The sequence below is a fragment of the Dicentrarchus labrax genome, unplaced genomic scaffold, assembly GCF_905237075.1.
Source record: "Dicentrarchus labrax unplaced genomic scaffold, dlabrax2021, whole genome shotgun sequence".
Lineage (NCBI taxonomy): Eukaryota > Metazoa > Chordata > Actinopteri > Moronidae > Dicentrarchus > Dicentrarchus labrax.
The window spans coordinates 11,626,281-11,642,686 of NW_026136720.1; the positions used below are offsets into that span (position 1 = coordinate 11,626,281).

The 16,406-nt window shown below is 41.1% G+C and overlaps 2 protein-coding genes across 4 annotated transcripts; one reads left to right on the forward strand and one right to left on the reverse strand.

Annotated features, from left to right (window-relative positions):
- Nucleotides 1–29: 29 nt before the first annotated feature.
- calub (calumenin b) lies at nucleotides 30–4,944 on the forward strand. 2 transcript variants are annotated; one of them, XM_051382327.1, is made up of 7 exons: nucleotides 30–132; nucleotides 1,229–1,473; nucleotides 1,673–1,866; nucleotides 1,987–2,153; nucleotides 2,260–2,320; nucleotides 2,556–2,755; nucleotides 3,604–4,944. In XM_051382327.1, exons 2-7 carry the CDS (start codon nucleotides 1,253–1,255, stop codon nucleotides 3,706–3,708), a joined length of 948 nt encoding a protein of 315 aa, XP_051238287.1. In that variant the 5' UTR covers nucleotides 30–132; nucleotides 1,229–1,252; the 3' UTR covers nucleotides 3,709–4,944. The 2 variants fall into 2 exon arrangements, with proteins under 2 accessions (XP_051238287.1, XP_051238288.1); XM_051382328.1 differs by having other exon boundaries at nucleotides 53–132; nucleotides 1,233–1,473.
- A 2,076-nt stretch (nucleotides 4,945–7,020) lies between these two features.
- LOC127353552 (cadherin-related family member 5) lies at nucleotides 7,021–14,482 on the reverse strand. 2 transcript variants are annotated; one of them, XM_051382854.1, is made up of 17 exons: nucleotides 14,234–14,482; nucleotides 13,520–13,646; nucleotides 13,205–13,419; nucleotides 12,354–12,410; nucleotides 12,172–12,264; nucleotides 11,999–12,085; nucleotides 11,735–11,845; nucleotides 11,350–11,520; nucleotides 10,933–11,023; nucleotides 10,738–10,844; nucleotides 10,447–10,647; nucleotides 10,194–10,325; nucleotides 9,619–9,697; nucleotides 9,340–9,530; nucleotides 9,217–9,237; nucleotides 7,863–8,808; nucleotides 7,021–7,757 (listed from the first exon to the last, which is right to left on the reverse strand). In XM_051382854.1, the coding sequence occupies exons 2-17, from the start codon at nucleotides 13,608–13,610 to the stop codon at nucleotides 7,714–7,716; spliced, it is 2,637 nt and encodes an 878-aa protein (XP_051238814.1). In that variant the 5' UTR covers nucleotides 13,611–13,646; nucleotides 14,234–14,482; the 3' UTR covers nucleotides 7,021–7,713. The 2 variants fall into 2 exon arrangements, with proteins under 2 accessions (XP_051238814.1, XP_051238813.1); XM_051382853.1 differs by having other exon boundaries at nucleotides 7,021–8,808.
- Nucleotides 14,483–16,406: the final 1,924 nt, after the last annotated feature.

Here is a 16,406-nt window from a genome sequence, read left to right on the forward strand (position 1 = left end):
ATGAGCGAGCGACATCGCACTCACTTCCTCATGCTCTGATTGGTCAGTTGGCGTTTTAGCACAGGAAGTGTATGGGTGTGTTTCCGAGGGGAGGGTCTTAAACTACATCGAAGAACTTCCCTGAAGACACCGGTGAGTTGTCTTGGTCCAATTTTAGGTTTAACATACAAAAACTGATTTAAGTGTGTTTCTCCTGTCGCTAGTGTTTAAAAAGCCACCACATGGGTTTTTATATAGTTGCTTATTTGCCCTCATTTGGGCAGTGTAACTGCAGGACAAGCGAGTAACGGTACGCTAGGTTAGCCCGACCAACGTTAGTCCCTAACCTTGGATTTGGGGAATAACGGCAATAACGGGCGCAAACTGTTGCTGCTGTTGCTATTGACTACTGACTCTTAATACAACGATGAGGGCAAGATTTAAGTTGTGGAGACATGCAACAGTGAGAGCAGAGACACTGTGGGGTTTCACATTAAAGCAGACAAGAAAAATAGTGGTTTTTGTTTTTTTCCTCCGCTCCGGAGACTACATTGTATTCTTGCTTTTCTAATGACAGTAACAGGACGATCTCTTAATAGAAACTTAGGTTGTTGGTAGTTTTTCTATTGGAGAAGAGCTTAAGAAAATGTAAACAGTGTGTTTTTTATTTAACTAATGAATGAATGATGGTTTAAAATAGTTGTAGTTTACAGTGTTTTAGATTGGTAGACTAAATATTAGAAACACATCTCAGTAAAATGTAAGACGAGTTAGTCTCCAAAATTACCTAAAAAATGTAATTAACGCCTCTCTAAAGCTCTACTTTTATGAGGATTTAATTGCAGGACTGTTGTATTACACTGCATTTACCCAATAATCTGAGAACTAAATGTAGTGAATAATTTGGATATAGTGTGATAGATTCAGTAATTTTATTATTTTCTGCATATGAATGTTAATATTTGCAGATCTTTTGTAGTTGGTGGTATGGGCTGTCAACGTCTACAAAGTACCAGAACAGGAACAAATAAGGGATTGCATCAGCTGGAACAGATTAGCCTCTCATAGACGGCGTATTTGCTTGCACTGTGAGTCATGTACTGGCATGTGCAGAGTTGAGTTGCCCTAGCTGTGATTAGTACAGACAGAAAAGTGCACTGTACGTAGATACACGTATAATGCAAAAGATTGTACTGTTTGAGCAATAACCAAAGCTGTTTGGTGTCTCTTCTTTTTGCCCCTTGTCCAGTCAGTGTTTGTACATATACGCAGAATGGAGCTGCGGCCACTTGTCATGTGCTTTGCTCTCTGTGTGGTTTACGCCACCAGCAAACCAACAGAGAAGAAGGACCGCGTTCACCACGATGAACCGCTCAGCAACCGAGAGCACGATGATGCAGAGGGCTTTGACTATGACCATGAAGCTTTTCTGGGGCAAGATGAGGCCAAGACCTTCGACCAGCTCACACCAGAGGAGAGCAAGGAGCGGCTCGGGTAAGAATACATGTCAGAGGGATGTGTGTGAATAGTGGTAATACAGTTGTGTAGCAGAATAATTTTTTTACTCCCTTACTGTGGTAATGACTAGTTTCACCTCAGGGAGGAGTAAAGTTCATCTGAGGTGACACTCTAGTGCTAGATAACGTGACGAAACAAGCTGAATGTTTGCCAAATTTCTGTCATTTGTCTACAGCATGCTGGTCGAGCGTATAGACGAGGATAAGGATGGCTATGTGACAGTTGAGGAGATGAAGAAGTGGATCAAGCACGCTCAGAAGAGGTGGATCTATGATGACGTGGATAGACAGTGGAAGAGTCACGACCTCAATGGGGATGAAGCGGTGTCCTGGGAGGAGTACAAGAACGCCACATACGGATACATTCTAGGTACGGCTGCAGACAGTCGTCACTGTGAAGATTTGATGTAATCCTAAAGTGTTACTGCATGGACACATGATCACATTTACTTTGCACACACTATACAAAGTTACAACCTCTGACTTGCAGATGACCCCGACCCCGATGATGGCTTTAGCTACAGGCAGATGATGGTTCGCGACGAGAGGAGATTCAAAATGGCCGACCAAGACAATGACCTGAAAGCCAACAAGGAGGAGTTCACGGCCTTCCTTCACCCCGAGGAGTACGACCACATGAAAGACATTGTAGTGCTAGTGAGTGACAAACACACACACTCACACAGGTGTTAAATAATGACACTAACGCTGCATCTTTCACGTCCCTTCTCACTGCCTTATGTTCTTTTTTTCCTTCCTATAGGAAACCATGGAGGACATAGACAAGAACGGAGATGGCTTAATTGATTTAGACGAGTATATAGGTGAGTTCCTGTAGCCCATTGTCACATAAGTGCCATCAGTTTGTGCCACATGATTTTGGGTTATTATTGGTTGTTGAAATTGAAAGACACAGCAAGTACAGTTATATTGTAATGAGTAATGTTTGAGGAACCAGTTTGAGGAACCTTGAATATGTTAACCCTACCGGAAATGCTATCAGTACTGCAGCATCATCGACACACTCTCTCTCTAATTCTTCCTTCTTATGTGCTCTAGGTGACATGTACAACCAGGAGGGAGACGCCTCAGAACCGGAGTGGGTGAAGACAGAGAGGGAACAGTTTACTGAATTCAGAGACAAAAACAAAGACGGGAAGATGGACAAGGAGGAGACCAGAGACTGGATCCTGCCCAGTGATTACGACCACGCTGACGCCGAGGCCAAGCATCTGGTCTATGAGTCAGATGCGGACAAGGTACGAACTGTAAAACATTTCAGACTTCTACAGAAATGCTTTGGTTCTCAAGAATTTTATTTCCTGTCTCATTCACCAAATATTTAGAGGAAATGGTCTGTGAAAGTGCAGCACACACACACACACAAGTCTGTTTGAAAGATTATACTGCAGGGCCACGGCATACTAAGAAAAGTTGTGATATGTGGTTGATTTGTTTATTACAGTACAAAGCACTTACTGTTTAAGGCATCTAATGTAAACAAAGTGATGTTAGCCAACACTGAGTTGGTCTCACTCTATTTTTTTTTTACGTTTGTTTTGTCAGTCCGTTTAAGGAGGATCTTAATTCTTTTACAGCTCTAACAAAGCATGATAAATGCAAGAGATACAGGCCTTCATCTCAGGCTTGCCAGTATTATTTCCCTTTGGGATATGTTTGTTGTGTAATTCAGTTGAGAAAGCTAAGTTATTTATTGTCTGCACCCAGTGATGAGGATATACCAGATGCACACAGTAACAGTAACAATATTAAGTACCTCCATATCTTGTTAACAGTTTAGTTTAGTTTAATACTTTATTTGACAGGGGTAGTGCATATAAATAACATTTCTGAAGATATGGCAGTTAGCCAGAAAGGCAAATTTCCATCTGTAGTTCCCGAGCAGGCAATAGTTCTAAGCATCGACGTCAAGAAAACATTTTTTAAAAATTTTTTCAGCAATAAAACCAGTGAAAGATATGCAGATACAAACAGGGCCTGCACTAGAGAGACAGCTCTTACGACACACTGAATCAACAATATCACAACAGCAATCAACAAATCCACAATACAAGGCGTATCATGTTTGTTATTCTCTTTGCATCAGGATGGCCGTCTGACCAAGGCAGAAATCGTGGAGAAGTACGACCTGTTCGTGGGCAGCCAGGCGACCGATTTCGGAGAGGCGCTGACTCGACACGACGAGTTCTAAGCATCCACCTGCCTCCAAAGACTCATGTGTTCATCTTTTGTACCACCTTTCTCCTCTGGTAGTGGATGGAGCATTTCAAACAAGATGAACTCACCTAATCCTACGCCACGGACAATAATTTATTTGATTTCTTGAATGTGTCCCATTGTACACACGCTAACATTCATGTGTACATGCTTGGCCAGTGTGTTCTCATGCTCAGTTGTGGGTATGATTGGGATATATTGCCAGCCTTTGCTCTGCTTCCACACACTACACTACTTTTTTTCCAAGTCAGGCGATGTACAAACAGTGTTAGATGACAATTTGAAAGGGTGATTTTATAAAATAGCCATGTTTTATTATGAAAACCCTGATTGAACAAAGTTATGCTTGCAGTATATCGTACCATTTCTTTTTTTGCAATGCACTGGACTGTGAAGAGTAAGGCTGATTTCTAGCCAATAGAATTTGTTCTACTCCTCTGTCTAATCCTGTAATCAGGTCCACTTGTGCTTTGTTTTTTTGTGTCTTTATTGATCATAATGTGGTATTTCTGGAGATGTTTGGAACGAGGAGTAAATATAAATTCCAGTGACAATGAAGACTATTTGGACTAGTGCAATACAGTATCATCAGTGGGACCTTGCTGTTTGCTATTCCGGTCCCCAAAGCATCCACGTTTACACAAGCTGTGGCTCTTACATAAGGGTGTGTTCAGCTATGTGTTAGGTGAAGTAATCAAGATGAATTTAGAGACTGATGGATGCGTTGTCCTCAAAGCTGGGGCCTTTTCTTCTTTCTCGTCACCTCAATATTGTGTGTGTGTGTGTGTGTGTGAGAATCTGTGTGTGTACATATATTGTGTTCTTGATGGTTGACCTTCACTTTTTAGTGATGTTATGTTTTGTTTGATTCAGCTGAACTAACTCATTTTTGTGCCAAGCTAAAAGATTTGTCCTGTTTTGTAAGTAGTTTGAAAAAAAGAAAAAAAATTCCCTACAAACACTTTTCCCTCCTAAATATGTTTGTTATGCTTGTATTATCACTACCACCATTTATAACCACTGTTGATACTTTGTATGGTATACTATAATGTATATGATAATGGTTTTTTACATGCTCACTATAGCGACCACCCTTTCACTAGTGACTTTATTGTAAATAAGTTGTTGGTCTGCAAATGGAGCACGCTAACAATCAGGTCCAGTTTTTGTGATTGAGAAGAAACTCTCAATAAAAACAAATACAATTGGAGCTTTTAATCTACTGTCTTCTTTTGACTTGAAGTACTAGTTATCAAGTGTTAATCAAGCAAAACATACCAAAACCTCTAAAACCTTTAAAAGAAAAAACAAACCTACTTTTAAAATGATATCATGTAGCATTAACTGTAGTTGAAACTGTCTGTTGCAGAATTCCTTACAACTATCAGCTTTCCCAGCTTTCTTCCTTTTTTAGGAAATGCTCCGTTTCCTGGTTCCCTTCAGGCTGTTGACCCACTGATCTGCAGATTGTTGTGTCCCTTTTCCTCTGGCAGTCTCTTTCAACAGAACCATTTGCCCCCTAACCTCCCCATAATAAGTCGAATGTTGGCAATTTTAACAATTTTATCCCAACTGAAAACATATGTGGGCTATTTTCCAGGTATGTCGCTGCTATCCTAAACATTTTACCCCTTTACATCTCAGCATATATGTCAGAAATAACTTTTTTTTTAATTTACCCAACTATGGTTTGATTAACATGACTGTGTTTTTCACCAGTTCGTTCCTTTTAACTGGTTATTTAGGAGCTTTTGAATCAGTTTGGGGTCAAACTCATCCTTATTCACCACCAAAACTGATCTTCCAATTTAAACTTTTGATCATCTCAACAATACTAATACTGCTCATCAAGAATCTTAGCCCCAAAGGTTTTACAGACAAATTTCTCTATGTGTTGATGTTGTAGGTACATGTGCAAAGGTGTTAGAAGAAGTGGGTTAATCTGCAGGAGGTGTGAAGCTGATGTTTGATAGTCTTAACAGACCTACAGAAACAAGCTGACAGATTGCTAATTGGACAAGAACATTTACATGCTGCATATAGTTGTCAAAGTACTGAATGATGTTTTCTCTGGGTCAAAATTTTTATACTTTGGTTTATGTCTAAATACTTATCTAAATTAATTGCTCAAAAGGAAAATCTCAGCATGCTTCTTGCTGCAGTTTCAGCCTGACTCACAACACCACTACAGTCCATCTTTTTCAAAGGAATGTCAAAGAAAGGTAGGAAAACTCCCAGGGAAGGTGTTCTACTTGTCAGATGGTTTTGCAGCGCTGTACAAAAACTGCAAAGCTTTCCAGAACCCGGGTCTCTCCTTGAAGGACTTTGATGTGGAAGCACAGTTGAACTTTTTTTGCAGCTACTCATGGCAAAGGACCGTGTGAAATTATGGGGGGAAGAATGGGGATAACCTTGTTTGTAAGCTTTCCATTAATCAGAAAACTTTATTTTTGAAGAACCTATCTGTGTCTTTAGGTGGGGTGGGGGTCCAGTAAGGGTCAACTTTGAGGGCCCCTGTTTCCTGAACAGTTGGTCATTCTGGTTAAACCGCAATGTAACATTATGTCATATATATTAACATGTAGGGAATGAAAAAGATCATTTAAATTTAAACATTACTGATGGAATGCCCTCTTTGTGAAATGGATGCTAACTCTAATGCTATCAAATGAGGGGCACAGATTTGGGCAACGCTGTGCCTATGACCAGATCTGCTCACTGAGCTGCTAGCATGCATTGCTGTAAACTCTTCTTGTTGTCGCATGTTGACTGTCCTCATGGGTCCTTGCTTTAGCAGAGAAGGAGGTTCTGTCCAGATCATTATCCCAACTTTAATTGCCCCAAACCTTTACCAAACCACCATCGATATCTAGCGATGAAGTTGCAGATTACAACCAACTGCTTGACCTTCCAAGCGTATAGGAGAAACTACAATGGCCGTGAAACCCTCAAAAGGCCCTACGTAGAGTCAATGTTTGGTTCATCCATTCTGTAGAAACATGGTGGTTCAACATGGTGGACGAAGAGGACGTCTCTCCCTCTGCAGATGGAAATGGCTCATTCTAAGGTAATGAAAACACGATTCTTCAGGTGATTGTACACTAATGAAAACACACCTGGGAATAGAATATTTCATTGCTGCCAATGGAACCTCCTAAATCTTACACACTAGACCTTTAACTCTGACATACTCACTTTGAACTTTATGGCCATCTCAAAGCATGTGCCTATATTGTCAGAGCCCCTGCCCATAAGTTTGCTTTAATAACAAGTCTTGGCTCATTGATTCAGTTAGACAATAACTTTACTTATGCTCAAAGAAAAACAGAGGCAGCTTGAAAAGTAAGCATAACAAAACAATTAATGCTGCAGTACACTGTGAGAGTTTTTTAATATAAAGTATAAATCTACAGGGAACCACACAGGGTGCAAAACCGCTGCTTTGCTTTTAAACAGTCAAACATTATAAACTCTTGTGATGTCAAAGTAGGTGTTTTGCTTTCTACACTATGTGGTTTCATGTGGATATACCTTAAGAAAACACACACAATCTCATTATATTCGTAAACAATCGCTGATTGATTCATGCTGTTCTATTTGTACTAACTTTGGAATGAATGATGTATCCTTGAAAAATCAATATCATAATTTATACTGATAAATTTGAGTGTTTTTTCACTGTACATTGTCCATTCAAGGTCACTCTTACCTGTCATCTAGTCAACTATATGGTATAAATGGAGCAACAGTATTTATTATAACTGTGTGCTGTTAAATGTTTAGTTTTACATATATAGTATACAGTGTATGAACATAATGTCGTCTTTTATGTGGCCCATGTGCTGTATATCTTGTGTATGCATACCGTCTTCTTACTTGTCTCAGCAGTGCCTACAGCACGAGCAGAACCAGACTGCAGTCTTTCTTTCTTGCTTGATGATGTGTCCCCAGTCGGCTGTCCGTGTCATCCATCTTCACCTTACCTCCTCCATTCTCTGTCGTCCATCCCGTCACTCTCAGTGCCTGCGATATTGTAGAGAGATCACTTACTAAATGTGATAAAAATGGGATTACAACGAGCCAACACTCTCAGAAGCTCTTCTTCATCTGGCTGTAACTCATCCTCACCCTCACTGTTCTTGTCTGCATCTTCATCTCCCAGAAAACCGTCATTCACAACCCCCACCTCCCGGCAGTCCTGCGTATTTCCTGAGTTTGTTGAAGGTCTTCGGTCCTGAGATGGACTGCCAGCACCTGCAGCCCCACCTGGATGTTCTGATTGATCTGTTAGGTCTGGTGATGTGGAGGGTTGGTCTACCTCTGTGCTTAGACTCATGGATGTTTGCTCTGGTTTTGCTAGAGGTTTATCAAGGGGAGACATATCTATATTTACCAGTTTAGCTTTTAAAGGTGCATGGTCTGGGGTGGTTGCGGGTGTGCCCATCTGCTTAGGAGGGGGTGAGGACAGTAAAGGTGAATATGGGGGTGTTTTCACACGAGGTTTGCAGAAGGGTTTGTCTATTTCTGCTGAAGCAATTCGGGTATGGCTGCATGGAATACTGGATTGAGAGGAGGGGCTGGTGACAGGGTCAACAGGGTCATCATTGGTGGTTGTTTGTGTAGGTTGTGAATCAGGATAGGTGAAAGGTGGGGTGTCAGTGGCATCATGGGTTGCAGGGCTAGGACTGGTGTTGGGTAGTGCCTCAGTAGGCTCTGGGGATGTGTCAGGTGGTGAACCAGGGTTTTCTTTGGGAGGAGCAGCATCTTGAGTCACATGTGTGGGGCTCACATCCACAGTGGCTGGGTGAAAGGTGGGTGAACTAGAGGAGCTCTTGGTTGGTGTAGAAACATTATTATTGAGGATCACAGGACTGTGCACAGTTTCAGCGGGGATGATGCTGGTGTCAGGTGCAGCGGTGGTTCTTGGTGGAACGAGTCCTCGGCAGGCCGGGAGGTCTTGGTGGGTGTAGATGCCAGGTTTGTCTGGGTAGCTGAAGGAAAGATTGTAGGTTCCATATTCTTCATTGTTGTAGGGTACTTCCTCCATGTGTGGCATGGTGTTACGGTGACTCAGCTGAAAAGCAACCACAGTCATCATTAACATTTGGAAAAAGAAAACCACTATTGTATTGTGTGATGTACTATGTGACATGTAGGAATTGCCAGGCATGTGTGAATTAATCAGGTAATGTGACTAATAGACCTTTTTCACAGCAGCCATTTTGTCATTGTTACCAATGATACTAACTAAGGTTCTGTTACATTCAGGTCAAACAGAGTCAGCTGCCATTGTACATGTTGGCTCTCTGGAAAGGCTCTGCTAGACTAAATGGAAGGGAATCTGTTTACCCTACTATTTCATGTCAAAGTGGCTGCTGTGAAAAAGGTCTGTTTACTTTCCAGACTTACAAGATGAATGGAAGATATGATTACATTTACTTAGAAAGATGAATATAAGCTCAGTAGTAAATAAATAACTCACCAGTTGGAACCACCTTAAGCTCTGCGGGGAGTATGCAGTGGAGAATATTTTAGAAACTCAATCTTACTCACCAACAAATCTTGGTAAAATATGAATCTAGGTTATAGAGATTAAGGATCTCACCACATTGGGGTGTTTGCCCTGGGCCACACAGCCTCTCTCCAGTGGGTTCCTCTTTCCCTTGTGTTTCTTTTTCATCCACATCACCATGGACAGGATGGTTCCAAGTACAGTCAAGAACACCATGCTCAGAAACAAAGCTTTGCCCACAGTACAGCCTATGATACGGTCATCTCCCAGTGGACTATAAGGAACTGTAGTGTACAGAGACAGATAGTGTTTTATTCAGTCTGCAGGCTCATCAGCAACCAGTGATTAATGTGAGCATGTATCCGTCCTTACTTGATTGTCCTTCAGATAACACGTCCACTACCACAGTAGCAAAGGTGACATCACCCGACTCCTGGTCTAAAGCCATTACCTGCAAAATATTTTGACTTTTTATCAAATCATCAGTTATTTATCTTTTGATTTGTTTTGAGATTTTGATGAATTTTAGTTGTTGCAACATTGAAAATCAATTAATTATTGTCCTTTGTAAGTATAGTACAGTATCTGGTTGGAACATTTTAGCCAATTAAGAGACACAGAACACACGATTTTTGATTTATTACCAACCCCCCAGTTCCAGTTGGACGGGCACAGTGAAAATAACTTAATCGGATTCTTTGTTAATTGGTTTTCCTATTGTGTTTGTGTAATTATAGTGCACAAACACAATACTTCATAGTTATGTTGTCATGCATGCTCTTGCCATCTGTCACTATTTCAGTCAGCTTTCTTGCAACATAGGAAATTTATTATTTAAAGTATTTAAAAGAAATTTGTAGTTACTGGCCTCAAATATGAAAAGTCCCTGCTATGTTTTTTTTTTTTAATTAAATCAAATGATGACACTAGGTTTAACTGAGGCTCACCTCTAGAACATGTTTCTGCTCTGGTTTGAGTTTATTGGTCCTGGTGATCAGAAAGCCCTCCTGTGTGATTTGGTAGATGTCTGTGTGATTTGATGTCAGACTGAAGGTGAAGAAGATCATGGGATTGAAACCCTGTCAATTCGTGGAGAAGAAGGAGGTGATGGGTAACAATATGAGTCAGATACAGAACCGCTTTGAGCATTTTTGCTGTGTGGGTGTATACGTTGTGTGTGGAAAGCAGTGTAGTGCATACGTGGCTGAAGTCTTGATCTTGTACACGTAGCATCAAGGCTTTGCTGCCATAGGTATTGACCAGGGAGGCAGGGCTCCTTCCTGCATTTACGAAGCCTTGATATTCAGCCATCTCAAACTCTGGATAAAACTGGTTCACTGCCAGAACTCGGACCAACACTGTAGCAACAGAATACTTCCTGGGGTCATCGTCCTGGTATGCCTGGTTGCAAGACACAGAGAGATAGAAAGGCAGAGCAGTCAGGTTGATATCTTTCAAGCCTACCACTAACACTGAGTATGTGAGTCTTACCATGACCTGTAGATACAGCGTTGGAGTTGTGAGTCTGTCTCGAAACCCCTGAATCAGTTTCACCTCCCCTGTCTTTCGGTCCATCAGAAAACGCCCATCATCGTCTCCTAGTATGAAGACCAACGCAGTTACAGATGGATACATGTAAGCACCGCACATTTATAAAATATGTATTTGCATCTGTGTTGATGGTACCTGAGAGAATCGAATAGCTGACTGGAGAGCTGAGACCTCTGTCTCCGTCCACTGCATGAATGGGACCAGGAGAGAAGTCCAACACAATGTCCTGCAACGTGACACACTTTTGTTGCTCTACAATTCAGATCTTGAAACACCCAAAACAGTAACTCGGTTCTGGATCTTGCAGATTAATTATATAGTTTGAATTGAATCTATAAAAATAAATAAGATTGAAAATATGATTGATAAAACCATACAATATACAACAATACCTCATCTATAGAGCAGGGAAGATGCAGTGTATGAGAGTAAAAATAAAGATACACAGGTATCTTCAAAAAAGAATGGTTCTAGTGTCACATCCAAAGTAGTATCATTAATAAGTTATCAGTTATAAGATAAGTGTAATTGAGGGAGGGTTTAGTGACCGACCTCTTCCCCCTCTGTGACATTGACTGTGTACACAGGGCTGGTGCAGATGCGGCTGGTCTCGTCCTGGAAAAGCAGCATGCAGGGCAGGAACTGTGGGTACTGGTCATCTCCATCCAGGACAGTGATGGTGATGTTGGTGCTGGTATTGAAGTGCTCACCTGTGTTCATTTCCTGAGGAGGATATTACATTGATCAAGCATGTTTGAAGGAGAAATGGATGGAAGCATGAACTGTAGTACGCTTCATCTTTTCTAACAGTAATCATCAGGATCATCAAATTTGGATGATATAAAAGTAGAAATTAATTTCGTTTAGATTAATTTGTGGATAGATTTACTTAGAAACGGAGTTCTAACACAGTCAAAAATGAAATTACATAGCTTACTGAGGCATGGATGGTAATAGTAAGCAGGGTTTTGGTCTCATAGTCTAGAGGCTTGGACAGGAGCACCTCTCCACTGTTGGGGAGATCAACCTTGAAGTACTCTGCATCAGGCTGCAGAACACACACACACACACACACACACACACACACACACACACACACACACACACACACACACACACACACACACACACACAGTAAGAACAAAGCAGTGATTGTGTGTATGAGTTGTTTCTTCTTTAAAGAGTAAAAAGTAGAACTCACTGATGTCTGGTCAATGGAGTAAATAATCTTGTCGTTATCTGCGTCAGTGGCCTGGACAGTAAAGACCACAGTATTCACTGGAGTCAGCTGGAAAACACACAGGCAGAAAAACACATTAGAACTTTAATCTTGTATGGTTTGTGTATGTGTACATGTTCATTATGTAGTCATACCTCACTGAGTATAAGAGACTGGACAGTGTCTTCTGCAAACACAGGGGAATTGTCATTGTCATTGAGAATCTCCACCATGATCCTGTACACACTCTACAGCAACAGCAAAAAAAAAGACACATAGCTTGAATGTGGGTTGACACACTGAAGAGTTATGGGTAAAATGACGGGACAAAGTGTACCTGAAGTGTGTCCTCCTCATAACATGACAACTCAGCCACTAGGACAGGACCCTGAGCCTGAGCGATAGAACGGAGAGACAACAACAACAACAACAGATAAAAAGAATCAATATGATCAAATATAAACAGGCTTCTACCAAAATATTGACACAGAACTTTACATTTCTAATGCTCAATTTCATATGAAAAGCACATTAATATAAACCAAGGCCACATTTGCTTTCCCTAGAAATGTTTTTCATTTTTTACCTTTATTGCCTTACATCAAGTGTAATCAAATCTAATATTATAGCATGCAGTTTCTCCTACTTGCTGTTTATCATACAACATTACATGTACATCAACAAATATAGAAATAATAGGGCAGATAACACACAGAGATTTTCTTTTTATGGTTACAGTAGAGATGCACATCCCAATATTTGAGCGTGTGCGTTGACCGCAACATTTCTACAGGGAGGCGGCCGCACACTGAATTGATGCTCTCAAATGTGTTGAATAACAGGAATTCTACATATGATAACAAGATAGTGTTTAAACTTTCAGGGACTCGGATTCAAAGAAAGAGAGAGAGAGAGAGAATGTTAAGCTTGTTGACCCTTTAACAGCTAGCATGATGTAAGACAGCTGGCTGGGAAGAGGATGACGGTAAGAGAGATTGTGTTTGGTCCAAGATCAAGGCTGTAAGGTTCAATCTCTGATAGTTTGTTCTAAACTTAGATACAACTTCCTCATTGTGGCTCCACACTATGGCAAACATCCCTACAGACTCAACAAAATGGGATCCCCGATTATAAGAAAGCTCCCAAGCTCAGATCAGTGTTTACGAGGGCATATCCTGACACATTTACCTCTCGGTCGAGGACCTTATCAGCTGATGTGTTCAGCCGGATGTTTCTTTCATCCAAGAAGAACCAATCAGCATCCTTTCCATCAAGGCTCCAGTGAATCCCCTCCACTGTAGTCTCTGCCATGAGTTCAGCAACAACGTCTCCAAAAGGGCTATTTTCTCTGATTGTTGCAAATACATCCTGACCATCCAAACATCCACCCCATCCTGACATTCCTGTGTCAACGCAAACACAAACAATTAATTATTAATTAAACCCAATTAATTTTCTACCAAGACCTAAACTCTAACACAAACAAATGTGAAGTGGCTGTACCTGTGGCTGTGTGCAGACATAGGAGGACAAGCAGTGCACAGACTAGATCCTTGGCCTGGAACAAATTCCATTTAAGTTCAATGAGGGCCATTCCTGGGCTCAGTCAGGCCTCAGGAACCAGTTGTTTCTGAGTGAAGAGAGATAAATATCAAACACAATGAACCAAACACAGTCATCCTTTCCCCTTGTACGGTGTGAATGAGTGGGTTAGACTTAGTTTTACTCCATTCCTTGATGGCAACAGCTTAAGAATCATCATTAGGTTAAGACCCTGTGTTAATGTACAAACACAAGCACATAGACTCTGCTCTGTCCAATAATTCCTTTAAATCCCCTTTAAGTGAGGTTCTTCCTGGCTTTCCCCAGTCTGAGAGAGCAGACAGCAGAACAGTAGCTACAATATTTCTCTTCATGTTTCTCTTATCTAATGGCTCTTCTTTTTTGCTCCTTTCCCTGTTCATCTCCACAGAAAGGTGCTATACTGACTGTAGACCTGTTAATCTGTCACTATTGACAACACTTACACTCTACACAGTGTAGATCCTCTGACTTACATTCTTCCTGTATCTGTGGCTTAGCAGGATCTGGGGTGACATCCTACTAAAACCCACAACTCTGCTGCTAATGCGAGGTAAATGAACACACATAAGCTTTCCTTTTACACACTTATAGATATGAACACAGACCGTCTATACTGTTGTTCAGCTGACTGACCTGTTGTTGTCAAATCCTCTGCAGCTTGTCTGTCAGCCTCCATATCCCCCTGACTTGTGATGGAAGTAGCATCTCTGATTCCCAAAACCCTGAAAAAAGCTGCTAAACGCCACTAAGAAAGACAGACTAGGGCTTTTAGGAGTAATCGAAGTGACAACAATAGATACCACAAGTCACACACATACAAACGCACATGCTGATCCCCCCTACATACATTAAAAAGCAGACAGCAGCTTATGTTGTGTATCTTAGGATAAATGTCAGCTCAGAGGCTAAAGCCTGAGGGCGGGGCTTACCTGGTCAGGGACAAAGACTGAGCCAATCAGCTTAGATATGGCAAGAACCTGGCGGTGAAGTGAGAGACCGAGGTCACAAGTGAATTTAAGAGATTTGTCTGGTACAAAGGCACTTGACCTTCATAAACAGTTTGTCATGCGATCTAATTTTAACAGTCAGGGTGTCCATAGCTTTTGCTCAAGCTGTAGTTTCGGCATTAGAGAACACACCAGGAAACGTCCTTTTCTTTAGTACATTAGGTCCTGGCAATCATACTTTAAATGTACATGTATATTTCGGTGTATTTTATAGGTTAGAACTTCCTAAAAAAAAAGTCTGAGCATGTACTTTGGCTACAGCTTGTGCCTGTTGGATTTGTGCAATTAACTAATGGGGCCTGACGAGGGATTAGCTATCAAACATCAGCTGTTCACCTTCTGAAGATTAACCCACATCCTTTTTCACACTTGTCCCAGCATGCATGGGCACACACACACACACACACACACACACACACACACACACACACACACACACACACACACACACACACACACACACACAGACACTCTTAAAGGAGTGTGTCTGCACCTATCTTTAGGGCTCCTGTGATGAAAGCGATCGTCTGGCTCCAAAGGAAAATGTTTTGGTTAGCGCAGGCTTGTGAGTGGTTTCCATTGTCAGAGAAAAAGCAGGGGGAGCAGAAGTGTTTGGAGACTGAAGTTTGCCTCAGGGAAAGGTTGAACACTGCACCATCTGTGTCCCTGGGAGAGAGTGCAGAGGGCAAGCATTTCTCAGATCATCTAAATGTTTAAAGATGGTATTTCAAGCAGCATTAGCTGTATGAATTGAGAGGATGAGACAACCCGTGTACTTTGGTTTTTCATGTTTCTCTGTTGTCATAATAGACGAACAATAGATTAACACAGATGAACAGAATCAGGTCTGTTTATATCCTGCTGTGACTAGATATGACCACTGGATGACAGCAGAGATGTGGTTAAAAATAACTCAAACTTTGCTGTTTTTGCTCACATGCAGTGAACTGTAGACTCCTATGTGCACTTATCAACCACTTAATGCATATGAAATGAAACACAAGCATTTTTCAGTGAGTTTTGTTTCCATTGCGTGTAGTTGTGTACGTGAATATGTAAACATTTCATGGACAACACAAAGTTGTCATAACTTCTCAAATAAATCAATACCAAATGCATGCATTAAATAATTAAACACTGCAATAACAAATGTTGCATTGATGTTATGAGACCACGTGACTAAAAACGGCAATGCTGGTCCGTCGGTGGGTCCACCACTTTGGACCAGACTGAAATATGTATTTGATGGATTAACATTTGCTGGCTAATTAGTATGCCAACAGATTAAACTAAGATGCTGAACATGATAAACATTATACCTGCTTAACATTGTTTTTGCCACTGGCATTATGAGCATCTTACCATGCTGACATTAGCTTAAAGCACCAATGTGCCCATATGGTCTCAGAGCTGTTTGTATGGCTGTAGACTCTTGTTCTAAGTTGCTGAATTTCTCCTGCACATAGGCTGGGTGTAATGCCAATCTATTTCTTCCACACAAGAGAAAAGGGCTACTGAGTGTGAGAGCAACATTTTATTCCCTATGTGTTCCTTTGGAAGGCATTTCTGAATTGTGGAAATGTTTTCAATAAATTCACACCTTCATAAAGTTTCACACTTCTTCAGAACTCCCTCCCTAAAATGTGCTGCATTCTTCTTTCTAATGTTTTATCAGAGTCTTCAATCAGCCCTCTCGGCCTGGAAGTGCCGTGCCATCCAGAGGGATGTGTATTTTTGTAGGGAGTGTATTTTTAAAAACCACTGTAGCGAAGAGAGCAAGTCCTGTGGGAAAACTTTTT